Source organism: Coenobita brevimanus, chromosome 1 (genome assembly GCF_032717465.1).
Source record: "Coenobita brevimanus isolate Jiangsu-jjx chromosome 1, ASM3271746v2, whole genome shotgun sequence".
Taxonomy (NCBI): Eukaryota; Metazoa; Arthropoda; class Malacostraca; order Decapoda; family Coenobitidae; genus Coenobita; species Coenobita brevimanus.
The window spans coordinates 55,909,036-55,932,482 of NC_136954.1; the positions used below are offsets into that span (position 1 = coordinate 55,909,036).

At 42.7% G+C, this 23,447-nt stretch overlaps 1 protein-coding gene across 2 annotated transcripts in view; it reads left to right on the top strand.

Annotated features, from left to right (window-relative positions):
• LOC145390872 (protein amalgam-like) overlaps positions 1-23,447 on the top strand; it is a 468,170-nt gene that overhangs the window by 426,464 nt on the left and 18,259 nt on the right. For both annotated transcript variants that reach the window (XM_080265860.1, XM_080266311.1), the window contains exons 2-7: positions 16,475-16,645; positions 19,340-19,413; positions 20,508-20,657; positions 21,019-21,162; positions 21,826-21,966; positions 22,751-22,997. In XM_080265860.1, the coding sequence (XP_080121986.1) occupies positions 16,475-16,645; positions 19,340-19,413; positions 20,508-20,657; positions 21,019-21,162; positions 21,826-21,966; positions 22,751-22,997 (927 nt within the window). The remainder of the gene's footprint in view (positions 1-16,474; positions 16,646-19,339; positions 19,414-20,507; positions 20,658-21,018; positions 21,163-21,825; positions 21,967-22,750; positions 22,998-23,447) is intronic.

Consider the following 23,447-nt stretch of genomic DNA (forward strand, 5'->3'; position numbering starts at 1 on the left):
AGGTGTGTGACGTCATTGATTGGCAGGTGACTCATCCGTGACGTCATAGGGAAGTACCTCTGACACTGTGACGTCATAAGGAAGTACCATTTTTTTTAAGTAATGAAAAAAAGAAGAATTGGGAAAAAGTGACTGGAGAGAGAGAGAGAGAGAGAGAGAACATATACCCGGACACATACACCCGGACATACCTCCTCCTCCTCCTCCTCCTGCTCATCCTCATCCCCCCTAATTCCTACCCCCTTCCTTTTTCTTTCCTCCTTCCCCTCTTCTTGCCTCTCCGTTCTTCCCCTTCTTATTCTTTTTCTTATCTTCCTCCCATCCATCTCCCTACTCTTTTCCACCCTTCTCCCTCCCCCTTCCCCCTTCCTTTCCCTCTCCCTCTCCTTTTCTCTCTCTTCCTCTCCCCCTTTCCCCCTCTCCCTCCCCTCCGTTCTTCCCCTTCTTATTCTTTTTCTCATCCTTATCCCATCTCTCCCCCCCCACCCATCCCCCTTCCCCTTACCTCCTCCCTTCCCTCCCCCTCTGCCCCCTCCCCTCCTCCTCCCCTCTTTCCCCTTGCTTCCTATTCATTAATCTTCATCAGCGTCAAGAACTGCGATTATCAAGGCTGATTAGAGAGAGAGAGAGAGAGAGAGAGAGAGAGATGAAAGAAAAGTTTGGCAGAGATATTAATGAGAGAAACAGACGAACATAAAAAAAGTGAAGAAAAGAAAATGAGAGAGAGAGAGAGAGAGAGAGAGAGAGAGAGAGAGAGAGAGAGAGAGAGGAAGGGGGATTTTTAGCGGAGGAAGAAGTAGAGTAAAAGTTTGAGAAGAGAAAATAAAGTTAAAAAAAACACATCAAAGAAAGTCAAGGAGAAAATGAAATGAAGGAGAAAAATAAAGAAATAAAGAAAATGATGTTGGAGAGAGAGAGAGAGAGAGAGAGAGAGAGAGAGAGAGAGAGAGAGAGAGAATGGGTGATAATTAGCAGTATCTCTCCAATTTTCCAGATACAGTGAAGATGGAGGGTCATTTGGAGAGAGAGAGAGAGAGAGAGAGAGAGAGAGAGAGAGAGAGAGAGAGAGAGAGAAATGTCAGTAGGATAATACAAAAAACATGAATACGGAAAAGGCACAAATAGAGAGAGAGAGAGAGAGAGAGAGAGAGAGAGTAAATGGCCGACAATTACCCCTATCTCCGTAATTACTCAGCTAAGGCTTAGATAAGAGGGTCATTAGGGTGGAGATAAGAGAAAGAGCCATTTACACGTTTACAAGCATTTACATAGATGAAAAAAATGACATTAAAGATTTACATAGTCACTGATAATTTACGTAAGAATAATTGAATTAATATAAATTAGAAAAAGATAGATAGATGGACTGATAGATAGGTGGATTGATAGATAGAGAGAGAGAGGGATGGACTGATAGATAGATGGATGGATAGATAGATAGACATAAATAGACAGAGAGAGAGAGAGAGAGTAGTAAGAAAGGCATTGAAGAGAAGAGAAAGGAGAAAAGCGACAAGAAAATCATAAGAAAATAAACGAAAAATAAAAAGAGAAGAATAACATTGGTAGAAAAGAAACATGTGAAGAAAATAAAGGTAAAGGAGGAGAGAAGAGAGGGAAGGAGGAAAAGAAGGGAGGAGGAGGAAGAAAAGAGAGGAGGAGGAGGAGCAAAAAGGGGGTGGAGGGAAGGGAAGGAGGAAAGAAGAGAGGAGGAAAAAGGGGATGGAGGGAAGGGAAGGAGGAAAGAAGCGAGGAGGAGGAAGAAAGGGAGGAGGAGGAGGGAAGGGAAGGAGGAAAGAAGAGAGAAGGACAGAAGGAAGAGGAATGAAAATAAGAATGAAATAAGGGAGGAGGAGGAGGAGGAAAATAGGGAGGAGAAAGAAAGGGAGGAGGGAAGGGAGGGAAAAGAGAGAGATAATGAAGTTTTCGTGTTATTAAACCATCGATTACAAGGGGGGGAGGGGGGGAGGTAGGGAGGGAAGGCAGGAAGAAAGGGAGAAAAAACAAGGAAGGGAGGAAAAGGGCAGGAGAGGAAAAGAAAGTGATAAGGGATAGAGGGAACGGAGATAGATAAATTGATAGATAGATAGATTGGTAGGTAGATAGACAGCAAGAAAAGGGAGGGAGGAAAAGGGCTGGAGAAAGAAAGTGGGAAGGAATGGAAAGAAGTCAGATAGATAGATAGATCGATAGATAGTGATAGTGTGGATAGAGATTTTACAGTAGACAGATTGATACATAGGCAAATAGATAGACAGATTTGTGTGTGTGTGTGTGTGTGTGTGTGTGTGTGTGTGTGTGTGTGTGTGTGTGTGTGTGTTTAATAGATACACATTTTTTATCTACCCATTATGCTAAGATCTGAGGAAGATTACCACAGTATAAAGTTATTTACCTTCCCTTAGAGCCCTCCCACAATCATTATTATTATTATTATTATTATTTATTATTATTATTATTATGGGGATGATGATGATGATGGTTATTATTATTATTATTATTATTATTATTATTATTGAAGAAACCTGAAACTTCCACGCTCAGCACGCGACTCCAAGCACCCTTACATGTCACCAAATGGCCACCAATGTCCACCGTCCATACTGAATACATACGAAACCCATCTGATGCTAGTCACGAAGAAGTGCTGCAAAAGGACGAAGATCTGGGCCAAGTGAAGGAGAAAGGAGTATATTATTTTTTTTTTACGTGTCATTCAGGGCTTGTGTTGTGGTGTTAGCGGAGGTGTTTTTATGATGGGGGTGGGTGTTGTGCGAGAGAGAGAGAGAGAGAGAGAGAGAGAGAGAGAGAGAGAGAGAGAGACTAAAGGGAGAGACAAAATGCTTAGATTGATAGATGGTGGTAGAGATGGATAGATAGAGACAGACAGGCAGAGAGAGAGAGAGAGAGAGAGAGAGAGAGAGAGAGGACATTCCTTGCCCGTTTAACTAAGGAGATAAAGGGCAGTTTCTTCATATCCTTGGCATGAAGGAGGGAGAGAAAGAGGGAGGGAGGGATGGAGAGAGAAAAGTGGGGGAGTGATGGAGAAAGGGATAGAAGGGAGGAGGGAGAGAAGTGGGGAGAGATTGAGGGAGAAATTGAGGAAGGGAGAGAACGAAGGAGAGGAGGAGGTAGAGGGGAAGAAAAGGGAGGAGCAGTTGTGTGTGTGTGTGTTAAAGAGAGAGAGAGAGAGAGAGAGAGAGAGAGAGAGAGAGAGAGAGAGAGAGAGAGAGAGAGAGATGTGAAAGAAGAAAAGTAAAAAAAGAAAAGAGAGGGAGAGAAACAGATTGTGTACATGAGTGTGGGAGGGGAAAAGATTGGATAATTGAAGGAGAGAGAGAGAGAGAGAGAGAGAGAAAGAAAGAATTATAATATTACCCAAGCCAGGCGCGGTCCTTCCCCCCTGACCACGATATTAAACAGGGAATATTATCTGGTATCAGAATATTAGCCGCCTGGATATTCATGGCGGTAGGGCTGGCTTAAAATTGAGAGAGAGAGAGGGAGAGAGAGAGAGAGAGAGAGAGAGAGAGAGAGAGAGAGAGAGAGAGAGAGAGAGAGAGAGGTACATAGCTTTTACATGAACAGATGGAGAGACTAGTTTAACAGATATAGATTTTTTTTAAATTCAAGGAAGAAGGAACCAAAGGCCAGGAGCCTGCAAGTAGTTCCATCCAAGAAAAAACAAAAACAAGATATCAGAGAGCCAAATTCAAGATCCGTTAATTTTGGGATACCTGGACACACTGCTTTTGAAAAACTGGAGATCATAGGCAGTAGGAAATACAGACAGAGGGAGACAGTTCCAGATTTGGCCTGCTGCATACATGAAGGACTGGGAGTAATGGTTAGCTCTTCCATTAGAGAGTTGGACAGAGAAAGGATGAGAGTTAGCTGCCAGACGGGTGCAACGCGCCTGTCGTAGAGGTGGAGAGCTGCAAGCAGACAGTTCAGAGGAGCAGTGACCATTGAAGTAGCGATAGAAAAGAGATAAAGATGCAACAGTACGACGAAGAGACAGAGGTTGAAGGGAGCCAGTAAGAGGAGGAGAGTTAATGAGACGAAAAGCCTTTGACTCCACCTTGTTGAGAGGAGCTGTTTGTGGTGAGCCTCCCCACACATGAGGGTTGTACTCTACACAGGGGCGAATAAAACCCCTGTATAGAGTCAACAACGGTGCAGGGGTAAAGAAGGCACGGCATCTTAGCACACTCAGTCTCTTGGAAGCAGATTTTACGAGAGATAATAATGCTCTTTCGATGATAAATCCCCAAGTACAGTATGTTTAATGATGATGCTGGATTGAGCTGGATAGATGCACAGACCAATAGAGCGATAGTTACACGTGGATAGATAGACAGACATAGTACCAGTAGAGAAGTAGATACATGCAGACTTAGGTAGATAGATGAATAGAGATGAAAAGGACGTAGATATAGATAGATGGAGAGTGAGTAGATACAGAGATAGATCGGTAGGTAGAGATACATAAATAGATACAGAGAGAGAGAGAGAGAGACAGTGAGAGAGAGAGAGAGAGAGAGAGAGAGAGAGAGAGAGAGAGAGAGAGAGAGAGAGAGAGACGGGGGGGAATGAGACAAGTGGGAGATGAAGGATATTGTTGAAGGGGTGACGTTGCACATGAGGGCATATTCTCTCTCTCTCTCTCTCTCTCTCTCTCTCTCTCTCTCTCTCTCTCTCTCTCTCTCTCTCTCTCTCTCACCCATCTTATTCCAGAAAGCAAGATAACAATTTAGAAAAGGCTTTGTCGTGGAGGAGGAGGAGGAGGAGGTGGTGAGAAGAAGGAGTTGAGGAGGAGATGGAGGTGAGGAGGAGGAGGTGGAGAACAGAGAGAGAGAGAGAGAGAGAGCGAGAGAGAGGTTCTTTCAAAAGCGCCCTAAACGCCCTCTTGCGAAAAATGAAATGGGAGGACAAGGTGAGAGAGAGAGAGAGAGAGAGAGAGAGAGAGAGAGAGAGAGAGAGAGAGAGACGGTAATGGTGTGGGGGTGAAGTGAAAAGGGCGGGAGATGAGTTTAAATATTTGGGTAGGTGAGAGAGGGTTAAGGTAGGGGGAGGGAAGGGAGGGGAGTGCAGGGGAGGGGAAGGGAAGGAAGGGAGGGGAGGGGAGGGAAAGGAAACGAAAGGAAGGGATGGGAAGGAAAGGGATGGGAATGCAGGGGAAATGAAGGGAAGGTAAAGGAAAGGAAGGGAAGGGAGGGAATGGAAGGGAAGGCAAGGAAAGGAATGGAAGGGAGGGAATGGAAGGGAAGGCAAGGAAAGGAAAGGAAGGGAGGGGAACGGAAGAGAAGGCAAGGAAAGGAAAGGAATGGAAGGGAAGGCAAGGAAAGGAAAGGAAAAGGAGGAGAGGTAAGGAAACGAATGGGTAGGGGAGGGAAGGGGAAGGGAGGGGAGGGGAGGTAAGAGAAGGAAAGGGGGAAAGGGAGAGTAAGAGAAAGAAGGTGAGGGTAAGGGAGAGGGAGAAATGGGTGAGGGAGGGATAGGTAGGTAAGGGGAGGGGAAGGAGGGGAGGGGAAGGGAGGGGTGAGAGAGAAAAAAAGTGAGAGCCAAACCAACCAACTTCCTGACGAAAAAGAGAGAGAGAAAAAGAGACGAAAATGATAAAGAAACCTGACGAAAATTACGAAAAAAAAAGATGGCGGAGTTACGAAAAGATTACGTAAAGAATTTGTGACGATAGAACGGAAAGTTACGAAAAAAAAAGAAAAAAAGAAAAGGTATGCCCGCTCTGAGGAAACGATCGACGAATATCAGATAGATAGATAGATAGATCGAGAGAGAGAGAGAGAGAGAGAGAGAGAGAGAGAGAGAGAGAGAGAGAGAGAGAGAAGAAACAAGAAATTAAACCAGGAATAAAACATACATTACTAACATAACAGCAAAGACAAAATCGCCAAGAATTAGGTGTTAAGGGAGTCTCCTTAAACCCCCTAATGACCGGGAAAACTCTAGTAAAATTATTCCGGATGACGCCTGACTATTTTATTCATCCGCGGGTCTCTCTCTCTCTCTCTCTCTCTCTCTCTCTCTCTCTCTCTCTCTCTCTCTCTCAGCGCCACATTCCCCCACCACCTTTTTTCATAACTTCCTTATTTGCTTATTTCGAGAGCAAGTGAGAGAGAAAGTGAGAGAGTGAGAGAGAGTCTAATAAGAGAGAAAGATGGAGTGAGGGGGCGTGCAAACACTCCCTAAGGGTTGATGAGTTTCGTGAAAAAAAGAGAGATAGCTCACATTTGCTCTAATTTTTCCCCACTCTTTCTCACTCACTCTAATACATAACCTGTTTTACGCTGTTGGGGTCCTTGCATTTTTTATTTCCTTCCTGGTCTTGCTTTAATCCTTGCTCTATTTTCTCACTGTCTCAATCTTGCTTTAATCCTTGCTCTATTTTCTCACTTTCTTTTACTTTAACCTTTTCTAAGTTTTCTATCTCTCTTTGGCTTTAATCTTTGCCCTTTTTCTCTACTCTCTCTCTCTCTCTCTCTCTCTCTCTCTCTCTCTCATTTTCACCCTTTTCTCCATCTTCTTTGCTTTAATCTTAGCAATTTCCTCCATCTCTTTACCTCGCTTTAATATGCTTTGTCTTATATCTCCGTCTTTATCTCTCTTTTTTCTCACTTTCTCTCACCATATCTCTCTTTTATCTTCGCTTTTATTATCATTTATCCATTTTTCCTTAACTGCATCTGGTTTCTACTTTACATGTCTGTCTGTTTGTCTGACGTTCCTTATTTCTCTCTTCCTTTCTCCTTCATTCCTTCGTTTTTCTTCTTTATTTCCTCCTTTACTTCATTTAGTTCTTTCCGTCTTGTCCTTTCTCTTTCCTTCCTTCGTTCATTCATTCATTCATTCATTACTTTCTTTTGTTATTATCACACCCTCTCCCTACCTTTCCTCTTTTCCCTTTTTCTTTTCGTCCATCTATCCATCCATCCAAACATCCATCCATCCACTCACTCACCCATCCATCCATCCATCCATCCATCCATCCATCCATCCACCTTCATATAGACGGTCCCATGCTTTTATCCCTCTTGTAAACTGAGAGTGGGTTTCAATACCTTATATAGAAGATCTGAATCTATGCTGAGTGGGGTTGGATCCTATAGGGGCCCTTTGAGGCGTTTATTAGTCTCTCTCTCTCTCTCTCTCTCTCTCTCTCTCTCTCTCTCTCTCTCCTTCAAGCCTTCCTTCCTTCTCTCCCTCCTTACGGATGAAGAGACGATATTTAGAATCAAAAGGGACTTGAAAAGGTGATATGAGTTCCATTTGTCTCGAATTCTCTCTCTCTCTCTCTCTCTCTCTCTCTCTCTCTCTCTCTCTCTCTCTCTCTCTCTCTCTCTCTCCTCCTCCTCCTTCTCTTTTTCTTTTCTTCGTTTCCTCTCTTCTTCTTTTTCTTCTCCTCCTTCATTTTCCCCCACCTCCCCTTTCTGACACCTCATAAGGAGATCAAAGACACTGTACTCCCTACAGTGTCAACAGGAGCTTTGTAGTAGTGAGGGAAGGAGGAAGGGAGGAAGGAAGGAAGGAGAGAGGGAGGGAGGGAAGGGAGGACGTAAAAAATGAAGGAAGGGAGGGAGGGAGGGAAGGAAGGATTGAAGAAGTAGCGAAAAGAAGAAGTAAGTAAGGGAAAAGAGACGAACAGAGGAAGGAATAAAGGAAGGTATGGAGCAAGAAGGACGAAATAAGGAAGGAAAAAGGAAGAGGTAGAGGTAAAGGATGAGGCACTGTGACGCGGTTAGCCACTGTGCTCATCTCTAACTTTGACCTTTGAGCCTGTGGGGAGGAAGCAAATGAAAACAAAAGGAAGAAAAATGGAAAGTTGAAGGAATGAAGTGGAATATAAAGAGAGTAATAGAAGTTACATTGATTTAGAAGGAGATAGAAAAAGAAAAAGGAAAAAAAGACAGGAAGAAGAGTTAAGATTAGTGAATGAGTGAAGTGTTTACAGATGGGTTTAAAAGAAAATGAAAAATTATTTTGATTAAAGAAAGGAAAAGTATGAAACAAGAAGACTTTGTTCAGGAAAAAAGAAAGAGGCAACAGTGAAGGAAGAAATTAATACAAGAGGGAAGAATATAAAAAAAATTGCATGTGTTGAGGAAAAACTCGAGAAAAACTAAAACTATTTTTCTTGCTAGGGAGAGAAAGATGAAGGCAAGCAAAAAAAAAAAAAAAAAAAATCAAGAAAAATAAGAAAAGTGCCATTTAATGAAATCTAGATTAAAAAAGAAATTCAAAATAATAATAATAAGGGAACTTGGAAGGGAGTAATAATAAGAGAGCTCGGAAACGAAGAAATAAGATGCGATATTAATGATCAGGAGGAAGAGAGAGAAGAGGGAAGAAAGAAAGGAATCAGACAAAGAATAAAAGATGAAATAAAAGAAGTAATAATACAGAAAGGACAATAAAGATGTGTAGATATGACACGAAATAAATAAAAAAGCGACATTAATGAGCGAGAGTGATGGCAGGAACGGCGGCCATGTTGTGACGTCAGAATGTAAACAAAGAGGGGTTACGACAACGAAATATTTCAAACTTTTAACCATAATGGGATCGTATAGTTCGTAGCACATATTCCATAGCGATTTGTTTTGCATATTACACCTTGATAATATCTTGTGTGTTACTGGTGGAAACCGTGTCGATATTAAAAAGATATGTCATTGTGGGAAAAGCGACCGAGAATGCTGCATCATATTTGCGACCCTAGCACAGAGCATTTCAGACATTTTCTTTACCATTGCAAAACGATACTGTACTTCGTAGCACCTCTTCCTTGACTGTTTGTTTTGCATATTGTACCTAAATATTCGTTGTTTTGTTTTTCATTTTTACAGTATTTTTAAGGGGTAAACACAAAACAAATAGCTTAGGAAGTTCTACGAAACACCCTGTACCAGCGACATGGCCAGGGTTAAACAGAGAGGGATTACGGACGAGGACCATTTCAGTCTTTTTCATTGTGTGTGTGTGTGTGTGTGTGTGTGTGTGTGTGTGCGCAGATGAGGGAGGATAAGAGAGAGGAAGGTAGATATGAGGCAGGTTTTGATAATCGTTTGGAAGTAACGGTAAAAAACGGATATTACACCAGCCATTAAAATAGGGAGAGACATTTACACTAAAAAAAAAAAAAATCGTTTACGACTACGAGCGCAAGGCAATTCAAAGTATTTTACGCCCGCAAATGAGGAAGATTGAGAGAGAGAAAGGTAGATGCTAAGGCGTAAGGGATTTGACAAGAAAAAAACGAGAATATTACAGTAATAAAGTTAATAAAGTGGCTGTATGAAGCCTGCAAATGGGGAGAGATAAGAGAGAGAGAGAAAGGTACCATAGATAAGGGAACGTTTAAGTCTGCAAATAAGGAAGCGTAAAGAGGGAGAGAGGTAGATGATAAGGAGGGATGGGGGATTTGATAAGAAAAAAGCGAGGAAGTTAAAGTGATAAAGTGAATATTAAAAGCGCCATCAAAGCAGCGGAATGGGACAGACTACACAAAGGAGGGGGGCAGGGGGAGGGAGCAGGCGGGAAAATTTTTAAACCGTGAAACGCGAGAGACAGACGCGACGGCACCGTATTTTTTTTTTTTCTTTCATTATGGGGAACTTTTCATTGGCCATCTTCCCTCTCCATGGCAACTCGAGGCTCAGATGGTGATATTTCCTCCCTCGTGTTGTTAGGTAGGTTTGTGTCTACCTCGAATTTCGCCGTTTCGTTCTTGTTATGGTGAGAGCTGTGTCTATCGTGGTTTAGAAATTCGCGTTTACGGAGGGCTGTATCTGTCTCGCATTTCGCTGTCTGATGTCTTTTGTGGTCATGTACGGTTTAGTTAGCTTTGTGTTTGGGATTTCGCTGTCATGTAGGGCTGTGTCTGCCTTGGATTTGAATTTCATTGCTATATAGAACTGTGTCTGCCTTGGATTTGGATTTCGTTATGTAGGGCTGTGTCTGCCATGGATTTGAATTTCGTTGGTATGTAAGGTTGTGTCTACTGTGGATCTGATTTTAGCTGTTACATAGGGGTCGTGTCTCCCAGGGATTTTGAATTTAATGTCATATAGGGCTGTCTCTGCCATGAATTTTTCATCTTTTGTGTAGAATGTTATCAGTTTTGGGTTTTTTGTATTTCGCAGTATGGTCTCGTTGTTGTCTTTCATGCTGTTGTTTTTCATCACAGTGCCATTCTGTATCCCGGACAGGTTACTATCAGCGTCGTGCATCGCCAGGTATATGAGAGCACCGCTACTTTTCCTTATACTTAGTAACGAATAAACTTACAGATAATTTCAGCTCATCTTCAAAATTATTCAAATGAAGAGAGACTTTTTTTTTTTAACTGAAGGAGGTAGAGCTTTAATTGCCTGCCAGGGTGTTCTTAGCATAAATAAATATATAGATAAATAAATATATAGACAAATAAATATATAGACAAATAAAGAAATAGATAAAAACGCACAGTAGCAGCATGACTTAAGTAGCAAATGAGGTCCTTGGGTTGTTCCTTAAGAAAAACTGAAGGAAAGAAGATGGTGGAGGAAGACGGTGAAGCTGACCGCATAACCACACCACATAACCGCACCACATAACCACATCACATAACCACAACCACACCACATAACCACAACCACACCACATAACCGCACCACATAACCACATCAATAACCACAACCACACCACACGAACCAGGCAACTACTTAGGCCTCTCAGACCAAACAACCCAATTACACGTAACCACTCTAGGCCTCTACCAACCCCTCCTCAGCCCCCACATAACACACACACAACACCTCATACCCTTTGATGTCCTGTTGTTGGGAGTTTAAAGATGGCGGACACACGGCTTCACAACAAAGAGGGAGGGGAGTGAAGCAGCCTGACAAATATGGCCGGGAGAGAGAGGGAGAGAGAGAGAGAGAGAGGGAGAGAGAGGAGAGAGACAATTTTACGGGTGTTTATGATAATAGATGGAGACAGTGAGTGTGGGTGGAGAGAGAGAGAGAGAGAGAGAGAGAGAGAGAGAGAGAATCCTTTCTGTTAACTCAAGTGAGAGAGGGGCTGAGAGCGATGGTGGTAGTTGTGGCAGTTGTGGTTATAATTGTGGTAGTTGAGGCTTTGTGGAGATTGTGGTAGGTGCAGTTGTAATGTTGGTAGTTGTGGTTATAATTGTAGTTGTTGTGGTTATAATTGGTAGTTGTGATTGTAATGGTGGTAGTTTGGTTATGATTGTGGTAGCTGATTTTGTTGAGGTTGTGGTAGTTGTAATATTGGTAGTTGTGGTAGATTTGGGGGTTGTGTGGTTGTTTTGGCAATTTTGGTTGTGGTTGTAGTTGTGGAAGTTGCAGTTGCAGGTTTGATGCCACACACACACACACACAAAGCATTCTGATAAGGTGAAGTAATGAGGTTAGTTTAGTAGAGATAGATAGACGGATAGACAGACAGATAGATAGATAGATATAACCAAAAGTCTGATAAGGTGGTGAGGTGAAGTTATGTAATAGATAGATGGATAGATAGATTTTTTTTTTAATGTGAGGAGGTTGTGAGGTTAGGCTGGGTTAATACGAAATAGATAGCATTTTAAGAAACTGTATAAGAATTTTCATTATTTTTATGATGTTTGGAATGATTTTTTTTTTTTTTTTAGATAAAAAAACGTTGCATTTAATTTAAAAAAAATTAAATATTCATCAACCGCGCCTTAACGGTATTCATGGCCTTTTTGTAACGGTCGTCTCGCCATTTCAAATTTGCATGTATTATTTCTCCATTAACCTTGCGATGCTGTCTCTCTCTCTCTCTCTCTCTCTCTCTCTCTCTCTCTCTCTCTCTTCCTTTACAGCCTATATCTCCCTCCCTCCCTCCCTTATGTCATCCCTCCTCACTTTTCCTCGCTCCTCTCCCTCCCTTCATAGGCAGTATCTCCCTCACCCTCCCTCTTTCCCTACCTCCCTTTCCCTCCTTCCCTCCCTCCCTCCTTCCCTCCCTCCCTCCTTCCCTCATAGCGGGACGGCATCTGGTGCTTTGTCGTCCAATATTCAATTTGGTGGGAGGGAGGGAGGGAAAAGTGGGAGGGAGGGAGGAGGCAAAGAGAGGGAGGGAGGAAAGAGAGAGAGAGAGAGAGGGGGGGGGTCGGTGGAATAAAAAAGGAGGGAGGGAGAAAGAAGTCAAGAAGAGGGAGGGAGAAAGGGAGGGAGTTGAGAGGAATCAAGAGGAGAAAGGGAGAGAAGAGTCACAGCCAGGAATGGAGGGAGGGAGGGAGGGAAGAGTCACAAGGAGGGAGGGAGGGAGGGAGAAGTCAAAGGTAGGGAGTACGAAGGTGTGCATTTTAAGTAAGGTGTTAGTTCAAAGTGGTATTCACGTCGATTGAGGGACTTATTTTATTTACTACACCTTACTGCCCTCTTCGATGTCACATAAATCCTTACAATATCACCACTCCCTGCATAAACAATGTACAAAAGGATATTAACCGCCCATATCCAAAATTGAGTCGCTAAGGAAGAGGTGTTAGGGAACTGCCATAACCGACGAGAATTTGAGTCCAGGGGTTAAAGACAAGGATAGCCAGGCAGGAAGGCTCCTCCCAGTCCACCAGCCCCTCCATTGAAGCTGGCAGGAGGGATTTAGGGAGGCAGGGAGGAGGAGGAAGAAGGAGGAGGAGGAGTAGAAAGAAGAAGAAAAAGAAGACGAAGACAAAGGGAAAGAAGAAAAGTTGAAGAAGAAAAAAAAAATAGAACAAGAAGAAATAATAAAAAGAAGGAACCCAAGGATGATAGCCTGTAAAATTGCCCTAAAAAAAAAAAAGAGTTGTAATAAAATAATAATAACAGTTCACAAGTACACAGAAAATAGCTAAGAACTTGACGGTAATCCAATAATAATAATAATAATAATAATAATAATAATAATAATGTGACAAGTGTAAAATTATAAAAAATATCGCTTAGCATATCCGTCCAAATCCCAGTAAAAAAAAAATACATTGCGTTTATTTTGCGAGAGAGAGAGAGAGAGAGAGAGAGAGAGAGAGAGAGAGAGAGAGAGAGAGAGAGAGAGAGAGGGAGAGAGAGAGAGGGGGGGGGTAATCGAGGTCCTTTAAGTGAATATGACGTTTTAAGTGAATAGGCACCGACCCGTCTGGATAACTGAGAGAGAGAGAGAGAGAGAGAGAGAGAGAGACAGACAGACGCAGGAGAAAATGAGAGGTTTAGAAAATTGAGAGAGAGAGAGAGAGAGTTTCATTGCCTACTTTCCCGCGTGATTTTCTCTCATAACATTACCTCGATATTGAAGGAAGAAGCAGGATATTCGACGGGCGTGACTGACAAGGATAGCAGCGTCTGTCTATCTGTCTATCTATCTATCTATCTGTCTGTCTTCATTCGTCTGTCCGTCCGTTTGTCTGTCTATCGCACGTCACTCAGTCCAGAATCAATAGTTACCTGAAGTTTGCACCACATCGAATGAGTGGATGGATGCTCTGCTAGGTGTTGATCATAGGAGGGAACTTAAATTCCTTCCTTCCCCACCCCCATACCCTACGACCTACAATGCATAATTTTTCACAGGTTGTACTCCTCCCTCCTCTCTCTCTCTCTCTCTCTCTCTCTCTCTCTCTCTCTCTCTCTCTCTCTCTCTCTCTCTCTCTCTCTCAGCAGACTGGCCTGAACATTAAAGCTAGTCGTCTCATTGTTTACTGAAAGCGAGAGATGAGGGAGGGAGCACCCCACACACACACACACACACACACACACACACACACACACATTCTGTGCCTACATATAAATGCATACATAATACATACATACATACAATCTCTCTCTCTCTCTCTCTCTCATAAATGCATACATAATACATACATATATACAATGTCTCTCTCTCTCTCTCTCTCTCTCTCTCTCTCTCTCTCATAAATGCATACATAATACATATATACAATCTCTCTCTCTCTCTCTCTCTCTCTCAGGCCACAACCACATCTCCCAATCTCCCCATTTAACTCCTCGCTCAACCGCAGAGAGAGAGAGAGAGAGAGAGAGAAAGAGAGAATTAAAGATGAAAGAGGGAGGAAAGGAAGAGGGAATAAGTGAGGCGAGAGGAAGACTGGAAGCAAAGGAGGAAGAGAGAGAGAGAGAGAGAGAGAGAGAGAGAGAGAGAGAGAGAGAGAGAGAGATAAGTGGCTGTTTGACGTCTTCCCTCAAATTAAGCAGTGGACAGAGCTTCCCCTCGTCTCCATATATTTCACCACAAATTTCCCCTCAGCCATAAAGGGAGGGAGAGGGGAAAGGGAGGGAAAGAGGAGAGAGAAAGGGATGAAAAGGGTGGGAGAGAGGGAAGAGGGAGGGAAGGACAGGGAGGCAGGAGGGAAGAGGGAAGGGAGGACAGGGAAGGAAATAGGAAAGGATGAAAAGGATGGAGAGAAGAGATAAAGAATGAGAGAAGGGAGACAGTGAAGTGAGAGAGAGAGAGAGAGAGAGAGAGAGAGAGAGAGAGAGAGAGAGAGAGAGAGAGAGAGAGAGCCAATGTGAGGGGGACCATAGCATCAAGAGAAAATCGGCAAATGGGGGAAGAGAAACTGTAAGAAAGAGAGGGATTAGGGAGAAAAAGTAATCAGGGAAGCAGAGGAGAAGAATGGGAAGGGATTTAGCGGCGGGGCAGGACAGGGCAAGGCAAGGCAGGGCAGGGCAGGGCAAGGCAGGGCAGGGCAGGGCAGGGCAGGGCAGGGCAAGGCAGGGCAGGGCAGGGCAGGGCAGGGCAGGGCAAGGCAAGGCAAGGCAGGACAGGGCAGAGCAGGGCAGGGCAGGGCAGGGCAGGGCAGGGCAAGGCAAGGCAGGGCAGGGACAGAGGGGGTACTTATCAACCTCGCATCACGGCGGCACAATTCCACAATTTGGCCTGGATCTGATAAACACACACACACACACACACACACACACACACACACACACACACACACACACACACACACACACACACACGCTGCCTTCACTCCTCATGTACACACGCTTATAATTACGTACAAATGCTATTACCCCTGGTGATCAGAAACGCACACACATGCGTACACGATTACCACCAGACCAATTCCTCACGCACACACGCTCACAGACGTACACACATGACCACCGTAATTTCCCCTTATCATGTACACACGCTAGACGCACAGACAGACATATACAAATGACCACCAGCGTCTCTGACCATACGTGCACGTACACATACACGCACACGATCACACAATCTCTCTCTCTCTCTCTCTCTCTCTCTCTCTCTCATATCTCCCCGGCGAGTGAAAGGAACACGAAGGATCCAATTGGTCAGCGGCCGGGTTGTGATTATCAGATCTTTCTCTCTCTCTCTCTCTCTCTCATTTATATTCTTAGTTTCCTTCCTTCGTTTCTTTGCCCACCCCTCCTAGGTCTCTCTCTGTCTTATTCTCCACGTTCGTTTCCTTCCTTTACTCTCTCTCTCTCTCTCTCTCTCTCTCTCTCCAAAATTGAATTACCTGCCCGAATTACAAACCCGGCGCACTCTGGCAATAATGTTTACCCCATACTCGATTCCCATTGGCTCTGAGCGGCCCGTCTCCACCAATCATATTTTAGCTCATGGCGGTTGCGTTCGAGACATTTGATTTTTTTTTTTTCCTCCTTTTGTGACCACGTGCTTCATCTACATCTTACCTTTGACTGGGAAAAAATAATTGGGATTTTTTTTTATCACGACAAAGGGGAAATTGTGTCTTTTGTTGTGAAGTTGTTATTTTTTTCGTCTTTTTTTTCTCTCTCTTTTGTGGCTGAGATCCAGTTAATATTATCCATTTTTATTTTGTTATTCTTAATTCTCCTTTACTACGTTTTTTCTCATATCCTCCTTTACAGTTCTAATCCTTTACCCCATGTAATCCTATTTCCCCATTATCTGCCCTTTTATTTTATTTTATTATTATATTTTTTGATCGCGGTTTTCTGTTTTTTCTGTTCTTTTTTCAGTTGCTCCCTTTTCCTGTGACCACGTTCCCCCTTTCTCCTTTTCTCTCGCCATGCCTCTTCATTTGCATCATAACCACTAACCTTCCTCTTCAGGCCTGTCATTAGCTTGTACACGACGCCTTTCCCTTAACTCCTTGATTTTAGTGATTTAGTAAGTACTGTATGCGTGGAAAGTGTGTTGTGTTTTTAGTAGCATAAGAAGAAATGAGTCGATAACGATGTTTGTCATCCTTCCTTATTTCTTTGTCCTCTCTCTCTCTCTCTCTCTCTCTCTCTCTCTCTCTCTAACATTGGAACTTGTAAATCAACTGTGGACTTTAGAGAGAGAGCGAGAGAGAGAGAGAGAGAATCAGACAGAGTAGGGGGAGTATTATGAGAGTCACCCTATACTACTGTACGTACTTGTTTACGCATTTCTCTTCCTAAATTCCTTTCCCCCTCTTTCACCCCAGCGCACGCCCAAGAGGAATACCAGTACGAATATGACGACGGCGAGGGTGACGGGGAGTACGACGAAGATTACACTCCCTCAGATGTCGTGCCCACCTTCTTGGCCAAACCTCAAGTCTTTTCGGTGGAAATCGGAGGAGACATTACCTTCCCCTGCGACGTTCAGGACCAAGGTGGGTGGAGAGGGGTGTGGGTGAGGAGGGGTGTGGAGGGCAGTGGAAGATTGTGGGTGGGGAGATGTGTGGGTGGGATGTTGGTGGTTAGGTGTGTGGGTGGGGAGGTGTGTGGAGGGCACTGGAAGATTGTGGGTGGGAAGGGATGTGTGTGAGGAGGGGTGTGGAGGGCAGTAGAAGATTGTGGGTGGGGAGGATGTGGAAGGGAAGTGGAAGATTGTGGGTGAGGAGGGGTGTGGGTGGGGAGGTGTGTGGAGGGAAGTGGAAGATTGTGGGTGGGGAGGTGTGTGGAGGGAAGTGGAAGATTGTGGCTGGTGAGGTGTGTGGAGGGCAGTGGAAGATTGTGGGTGGGGAGGTGTGTGGAGGGAAGTGGAAGATTGTGGGTGGGGAGGTGTGTGGAGGGCAGTAGAGGATTGTGGATGGGGAGGTGTGTGGAGGGAAGTGGAAGATTGTGGCTGGTGAGGTGTGTGGAGGGAAGTGGAAGGTTATGGGTGGGGAGGCGTGTGGAGGGATGTACTGGGAAAGATGTTCAGTGAGGTCAACTGGGAATTTTTGATGTTAATGCTAAGGGCTAGACGGAGGTGGTGTGAAGATGTGGAGAGAATGCTGGGTGAAAGTCGCTAGGATTATGATGTGACGGACAGAACACCAAGAAGTATAAATAATTAACAGTATAATTGGGGGAGAGAACAGAGATGCTACCAGAGACTGTGAACGATGGAAAGCTGCTGGTGAGTAAAGAAGGCTGCTACGTGGAAATACATACAAGGCCTCTCAAAACGAATGAATTAAAAAAAAACGAAGCTAAAAATAACCTCCCAGACGCAGGGGGTACTAAGGGATTGTTATAGCTTCATGGAACTTAATTCTGGTTTATATTACAGCATTGGTTTATTTGCAGTATTCATGCGTAAACTCGAAACATTATTATTACCGATTTTAAAGTTCCAGACTGCTGAAGTGTGGTGGACAGATTTCTTGTTTAAATTAATATTTTGGTGTCTGTACTAACTGCCACTTTCCCTTCAAGACCCCTGCTGAGATTTTGAGAGAGAGAGAGAGAGAGAGAGAGAGAGAGAGAGAGAGAGAGAGAGAGACCTTTCATGTTAGGAGAATGCAGTGTAAGTATATGCATACAGACAAGCAACAGTAATTACCACTCAGCTCTTTTAATTAGCAGGGAGTTATTTACACCAAATGTTTATTAGACTCTGCACTGAGATATTTCTGGCACGGGAAAAATGCCTACTCTTTCATTATTTATTTATTAGTACCAAACTAGATGCTGTATTGTGTAGTAAAATATTCAGAACTATTTATTTATTTATTTATTTTTGTATTTATTTTATTAGTACCAACCAGATGCCGTATCCGTTTGATAATGTGTATTTTGTATGTACCGTATGAGTTACATAAACGGGTTGTACTTTATATTGTAATTCTCGTATTGAAGAATTGAGTAGAGATGTCTGTAGGCCGTAGGTAGGTGATGTAATGTGGGGTGGTTTTGCATTACAAATATTGGTACTGGTTAATTTATGCGGTTGTAACATTGTAGTAGTGAATTACCTTCCTTAAAGTGTGTGTGTGTGTGTGTGTGTGTGTGTGTGTGTGTGTGTGTGTGTGTGTGTGTGTGTGTGTGAGATAGAGAGAGAGAGAGAGAGAGAGAGAGAGAGAGAGTGCTGAACCTGCACAGTAGCTGACTTTTTACAGTGGCTTGTTATATCACTGTATCAGGTATGGTTATCGCGTGTACAATCTTCATATATGGGTCTGTGTAAAGGTCAGAGGCATTTTATGTTCTCTCTCTCTCTCTCTCTCTCTCTCTCTCTCTCTCTCTCACACACACACACACACACACACACACACACACACACACACACACACACACACACACACACACACACACACACACACACACACACAAGTACTGTACAGATGTGATCAACCCTCAAATCAGTCATCTTCAGTCTGTCTCTTTACCTGCCTATGACCTCCAGTTTGGCAGTAGGTAATGTGGCTACCTCGTATTCCCGCTATCAAGAGCTCCTTATCACCTCTTCCTCAGTGATTTATTTTTGGATATGACTATTTGATATCCTTTTGTACGTTATTTAAGTAGAGTATGGCAATGTTTGAAGGATTTATACAGTACAGCACGGACTAGGGCAGTAAGGTGTAATAGGCAAAATAAATCGTTTAGGAAAAGGTGTTACGGGCCTAGGCATCTCAGAATGAATGCCGCGAGTTTGGGTTTCTTTTGTATGATTTGTTGGGAAGAATAATTTTATGCATACGTTCAGCCTTTGGTTCCCTTTTTCTGTATGTACAGGATGCAGTTAATGATTGGAACAGGTTGAATTCAAATCTATGTTGGTAATTTGTGTCAGTTTTGGTTCCAGTGATTCTTGCAGGCAACTACATGAAGTACAGGACAGTATTTGTATTGTTTCATCAAATTGTAAAGAGTATTATACCCTCTTTACTCAAACGTGGCCCCAGTCTGCCATCTCTCCATCTTGAATACAACAGTTGGTGAAAACTAGAATTTGGTGCTAATCATGAAGAAGAGCTATGAAGAGGATGTATAGCTGTATTTTTTATACCACTGAGTTATGTGAAATAAGCTGCAAAAGGACGAAAATATGGGCCAAGTTAAAATGCAGGTAATTTGATAAGGTACGCTCATTGCAGGTAACCACGTGCTGATGTTCAAACGTATCCTGCCCAATGGCGACCACCGGCTTCTCTTCGTTGGGGACTACGATGTGAGTACTGTAATATCTAGCACATGTAATTTCTAGCACTACAATGTGAGTTCTGTAATTTTTCCTTCTTCAGTGTGTTGGATCTGTAGTTGCCTGTGAGAGGTCGCTGGATGGTTTGAGTAAGAATTGTTGTCACTAGCAGAAATACACATTATCATAAGTATGGTATAGACCTATGTGAGTACAATATCTCATTGCAGTCGCTACCTCATCGTTTATTTAACAGCTACAAATGCATGGATTTTCATTACAGATCTGGTATTACCATTCTGGACTGTGTATGAACAAATGCCACTGTGACATCCTTATCATTATCGTAACTCAGCCCCCCCCCCCCCTTTTTTTTTTTTTTTTTTTTTTCTTGTGGCGTGAGGACAGATGGAAAATTAATGACATCAGGTAGCTATCCCGGCACAAAATATTTCACCCCTACAGCATAATCTTTTGTAGGAATTATTGAGGCATATGTGGTGTAGGAAAATTGTTTTGTTTTTTTGGTGACAGGAGGTAGTAGTAGTAGTACTAGTAGTAGTAGTAGTAGGTTCATTTGAAACATGATTCTGGTGGACTGCAGGCTTAAGCTGATCTGCAGTTCACTATCCTCATTTTGTGGGATAGGGAATAGTTCAGGGATGTTTGTATATGCAGGCAGTTGAGCAGCCTGGTTACATTAGTGCCACCACATGAAGACATCCCTCTCCAGCACTGAGAGGTGGTACTGATATGATGAATTGTGTCTCTTGTGGTTAGTCTTAATAGGAAGTACTTTGTTTCCTGGTGTTAGAGATAAGCATTTGTGGTGTCTGTATATTTTGTTTTTGTTCTTAAGGCTTTATTTAATTATATGAATATGCCCTTATTTACCCTATTTCTATTTTTAAGGCTTTATTTATCTTTTTTTGGTAAAGCACCAGAATTGTCTTTATTTTCTCCACTTCTTTTTATTCTTAAGGCTGTGCTTTTTTTCCAGTTGGAGGCAAAACACCTGAATCCTCCTCCTTTATCACACTTCATTTTATTCTTGATTCTTTGTTTTTTTTAATGATAAAACACCCAGATTGCCTTTATTTACCACACTTCTTTTCCCCAAACAGCTGAAGAACTCCAAGAACTTGATGAAGGTTGGGTCATCATTTGTGTTAAGTGGAGTGAAGAAGCACCATGCAGGGGAGTACATGTGTCGTATAGAGACCTCACCCATCGCCGAACTCACCCACACCCTCCACGTCCAGTACCCGGCCACAGTCAGTATCATATTAACCCTTTAAATCCTGTGTGTCAATATATGTACACTATCTGTCAATCAGTCAATATATCTTTGTCTCTCTGCCTCTCTCTATTGCCAGATGCCATAATTCCATAAGGAGTTATAGCTCTACATCCATTCCATAGCACTTCTTGTTGACTAGCCTCATATTTTAGTGTTAAGTGTCTTGTTACAGTTCAGCATTCAGCATGTAGAAATGGCAGCTTTAGGCCAAATTAAAGTAAGAGTAGAAAAAGAATGTCACCGAGGTTCATAACAGCAAGATATATTATTACTGTACTACTATTATTATTATTATTATTATTATTATTATTATTATTACTGATGCTGTGTCTCAGGTTGAACGAGTGAGCCCTGAGGTGCAACATGTGGTGCAGGGGTCGAGTGTGACGTTGCAGTGTCATGCCGATGGTAACCCCCCAGCAGCCATCAGTTGGAGTCGCAAGCAGGGACACCTTCCATCAGGCCAACAGTCGGAAGAGGTCAGGCTTGGGGGTATTTGCTCATTCAGTTCCATTAGCAAGGAAAAAAATATGCTTACTTATGTATGTATGAAAAACATAAATTTAAATCTGTTTCATCCACAGGTTCTACATCTGTTTCATCCACATATTTCACATACTGTATATATTTATTGGTTTCATCCACAAGCTCCTCATGTGCTTCATCCACATATTCCACACATTCTCCATTCACACACATGTATCACAAGCCTCACTGATACATTTCCGCATCTGTTGTACATCCATCATATCATGGAAGGTATATTCTATACAGCACTTAATTGGCTTGTATTTTTGTAATACTGGACCTAGTGTGTTAAGCCATCCTGTGAGCTAAAAATTTTTAGAAGGCATACTCGTAATTTCAAACACAGTAATGATCAGATGGTATGGTAGATTACTATAAGCATTTAATCTTGTATTGCCATTCATGCTCATGTCACAGTTACAACTTTTTTTTTTTAACAGACATTTCTGACTATTTCTTGCCTTGTTTCATTGTTTGTCCTTTAATTGTCTGAACTAAATACTGTAGTTTAGCCCCAGGCCCTCACACTCTTGATGGGGCACTATAGGTGTAATAATGTTTAATATTCCATGACCACTTCTCTTCCATTGACACCAACACCTACCTCTCCCCAGGGCCTGAGCATCACCCTGGAGAATGTGGACCGCCACGTTGAAGGGACGTACATCTGCACTGCCTCCAATGGAATAGGCCTCCCCTCCTCTGCATCCATGACCATTGAAGTGGAATACCCCCCAGACGTCATCACTGAACAGGTGGGAGAAGATGAGGAAAGGAAACAGTGTACTGATTGCTCCTGACACAGTTATTGTGAGGAAACGAGTTGCTGGTTTCTCATGACACAATTATTCTGCCTGGCATTTTTGTGTGGTGGGTTACCCCTTTCTATCACACTGCACTCATATTTTATATTGTCATTCTACTTTCACCCAATACTATTCAGATTGGGAGGGCATCCCTGTTGTGAAAGGTAGGGGAAGGCTATACCTAACTTTTCCAACTCAAAAAGTCTCTCCTAAGCTGAATAAAATGATCCTGAGTAATAAGTATTGAGTGAGAATACTTTATGTCACTTGACTGAAGGGGCTAAGGTAGTAGAGCAACAAAAGGTAGACCTAAGATGACGGAATAAAATCTTACAAAATCACTTCAGGGTTAATGGGTTGAGAAGAGATGCTACAAGAACTTGTATAGCATGGAGAGCTGCCATAAGGTGAATGTTTCTCAATGCTGTGGTTCGCATGAATGACCCAGCCACAAAATCAGATGTCGTATCACACATTCACTTTTGTGCTGTGAATATTACCATATTGGTCCATCACTAAGTGGTGCACATGCACAGCAGATTAGGTGGGAAGGGGATTTGTAGGCAGGTAAATTTTGTGACAGAGTGTGCACTTTTTCACTTTAAGAACCCCGTTAAGAATCATTTTCACTCTCTTAATTTAGATTGTACTGTATTTTCCTACGGTCCCCTTCATTTTCTTTTACTTTCACTTGTGGCTATCTTTTTAGTTAATGGAACCTTCCTCTTCACAGGCCATCCTCCACACTGGAGAAGGAGATGAAGCCAAGTTAATGTGCAATGTCCATGGCCGTCCAACCCCAACTGTGACGTGGACTAAGGATGGAAAGCCTTTGGACCCTTCACGCCATGTCTCTGAGCATGACTCCCTCCACCGCCACACCCTCACCATTAAGGAAGTCTTAGAAGATGATTTTGGAGAGTACACCTGCACTGCAAGGAACAGCCTTGGAGAGACTGCTAGTACCCTAAGACTCACAGGTTAGTTGTCACCTTCATCAAGAGCGATCAGTAAAATAAAACATGCATTCGTGATGAATAAGGGAAAAGATTGAAAGTTATTTTTGAAACTTGTACTTTGCCAGTATATGGTATTTACCAGTTGAACAGCTTACTTATGGTATGAATGTAAAAAAATATAATGTCAGTAAATACTCTTTCCTCTCTGAAAAATGCCAGACCTTCTTATTCAACTGAGGGATGCCCTAACTAGTGAAATGAGTGGGCACCTGAGTCTAAGGATGTCATATCAGAGCTGAATAAAATTATGTGACATTGTCCAGAATAAGACATAGAGGATGAGCCTGAGAGGCTTAACATTGTTGGGAATAAACTTTAATACATGTTAAATTCTCAAAAGTCAAATGATTTTCCTTTTATTGTATATGAAGTCCTAAACCCACCTACAGTTGGGAAAAAGAGTCAGGATGA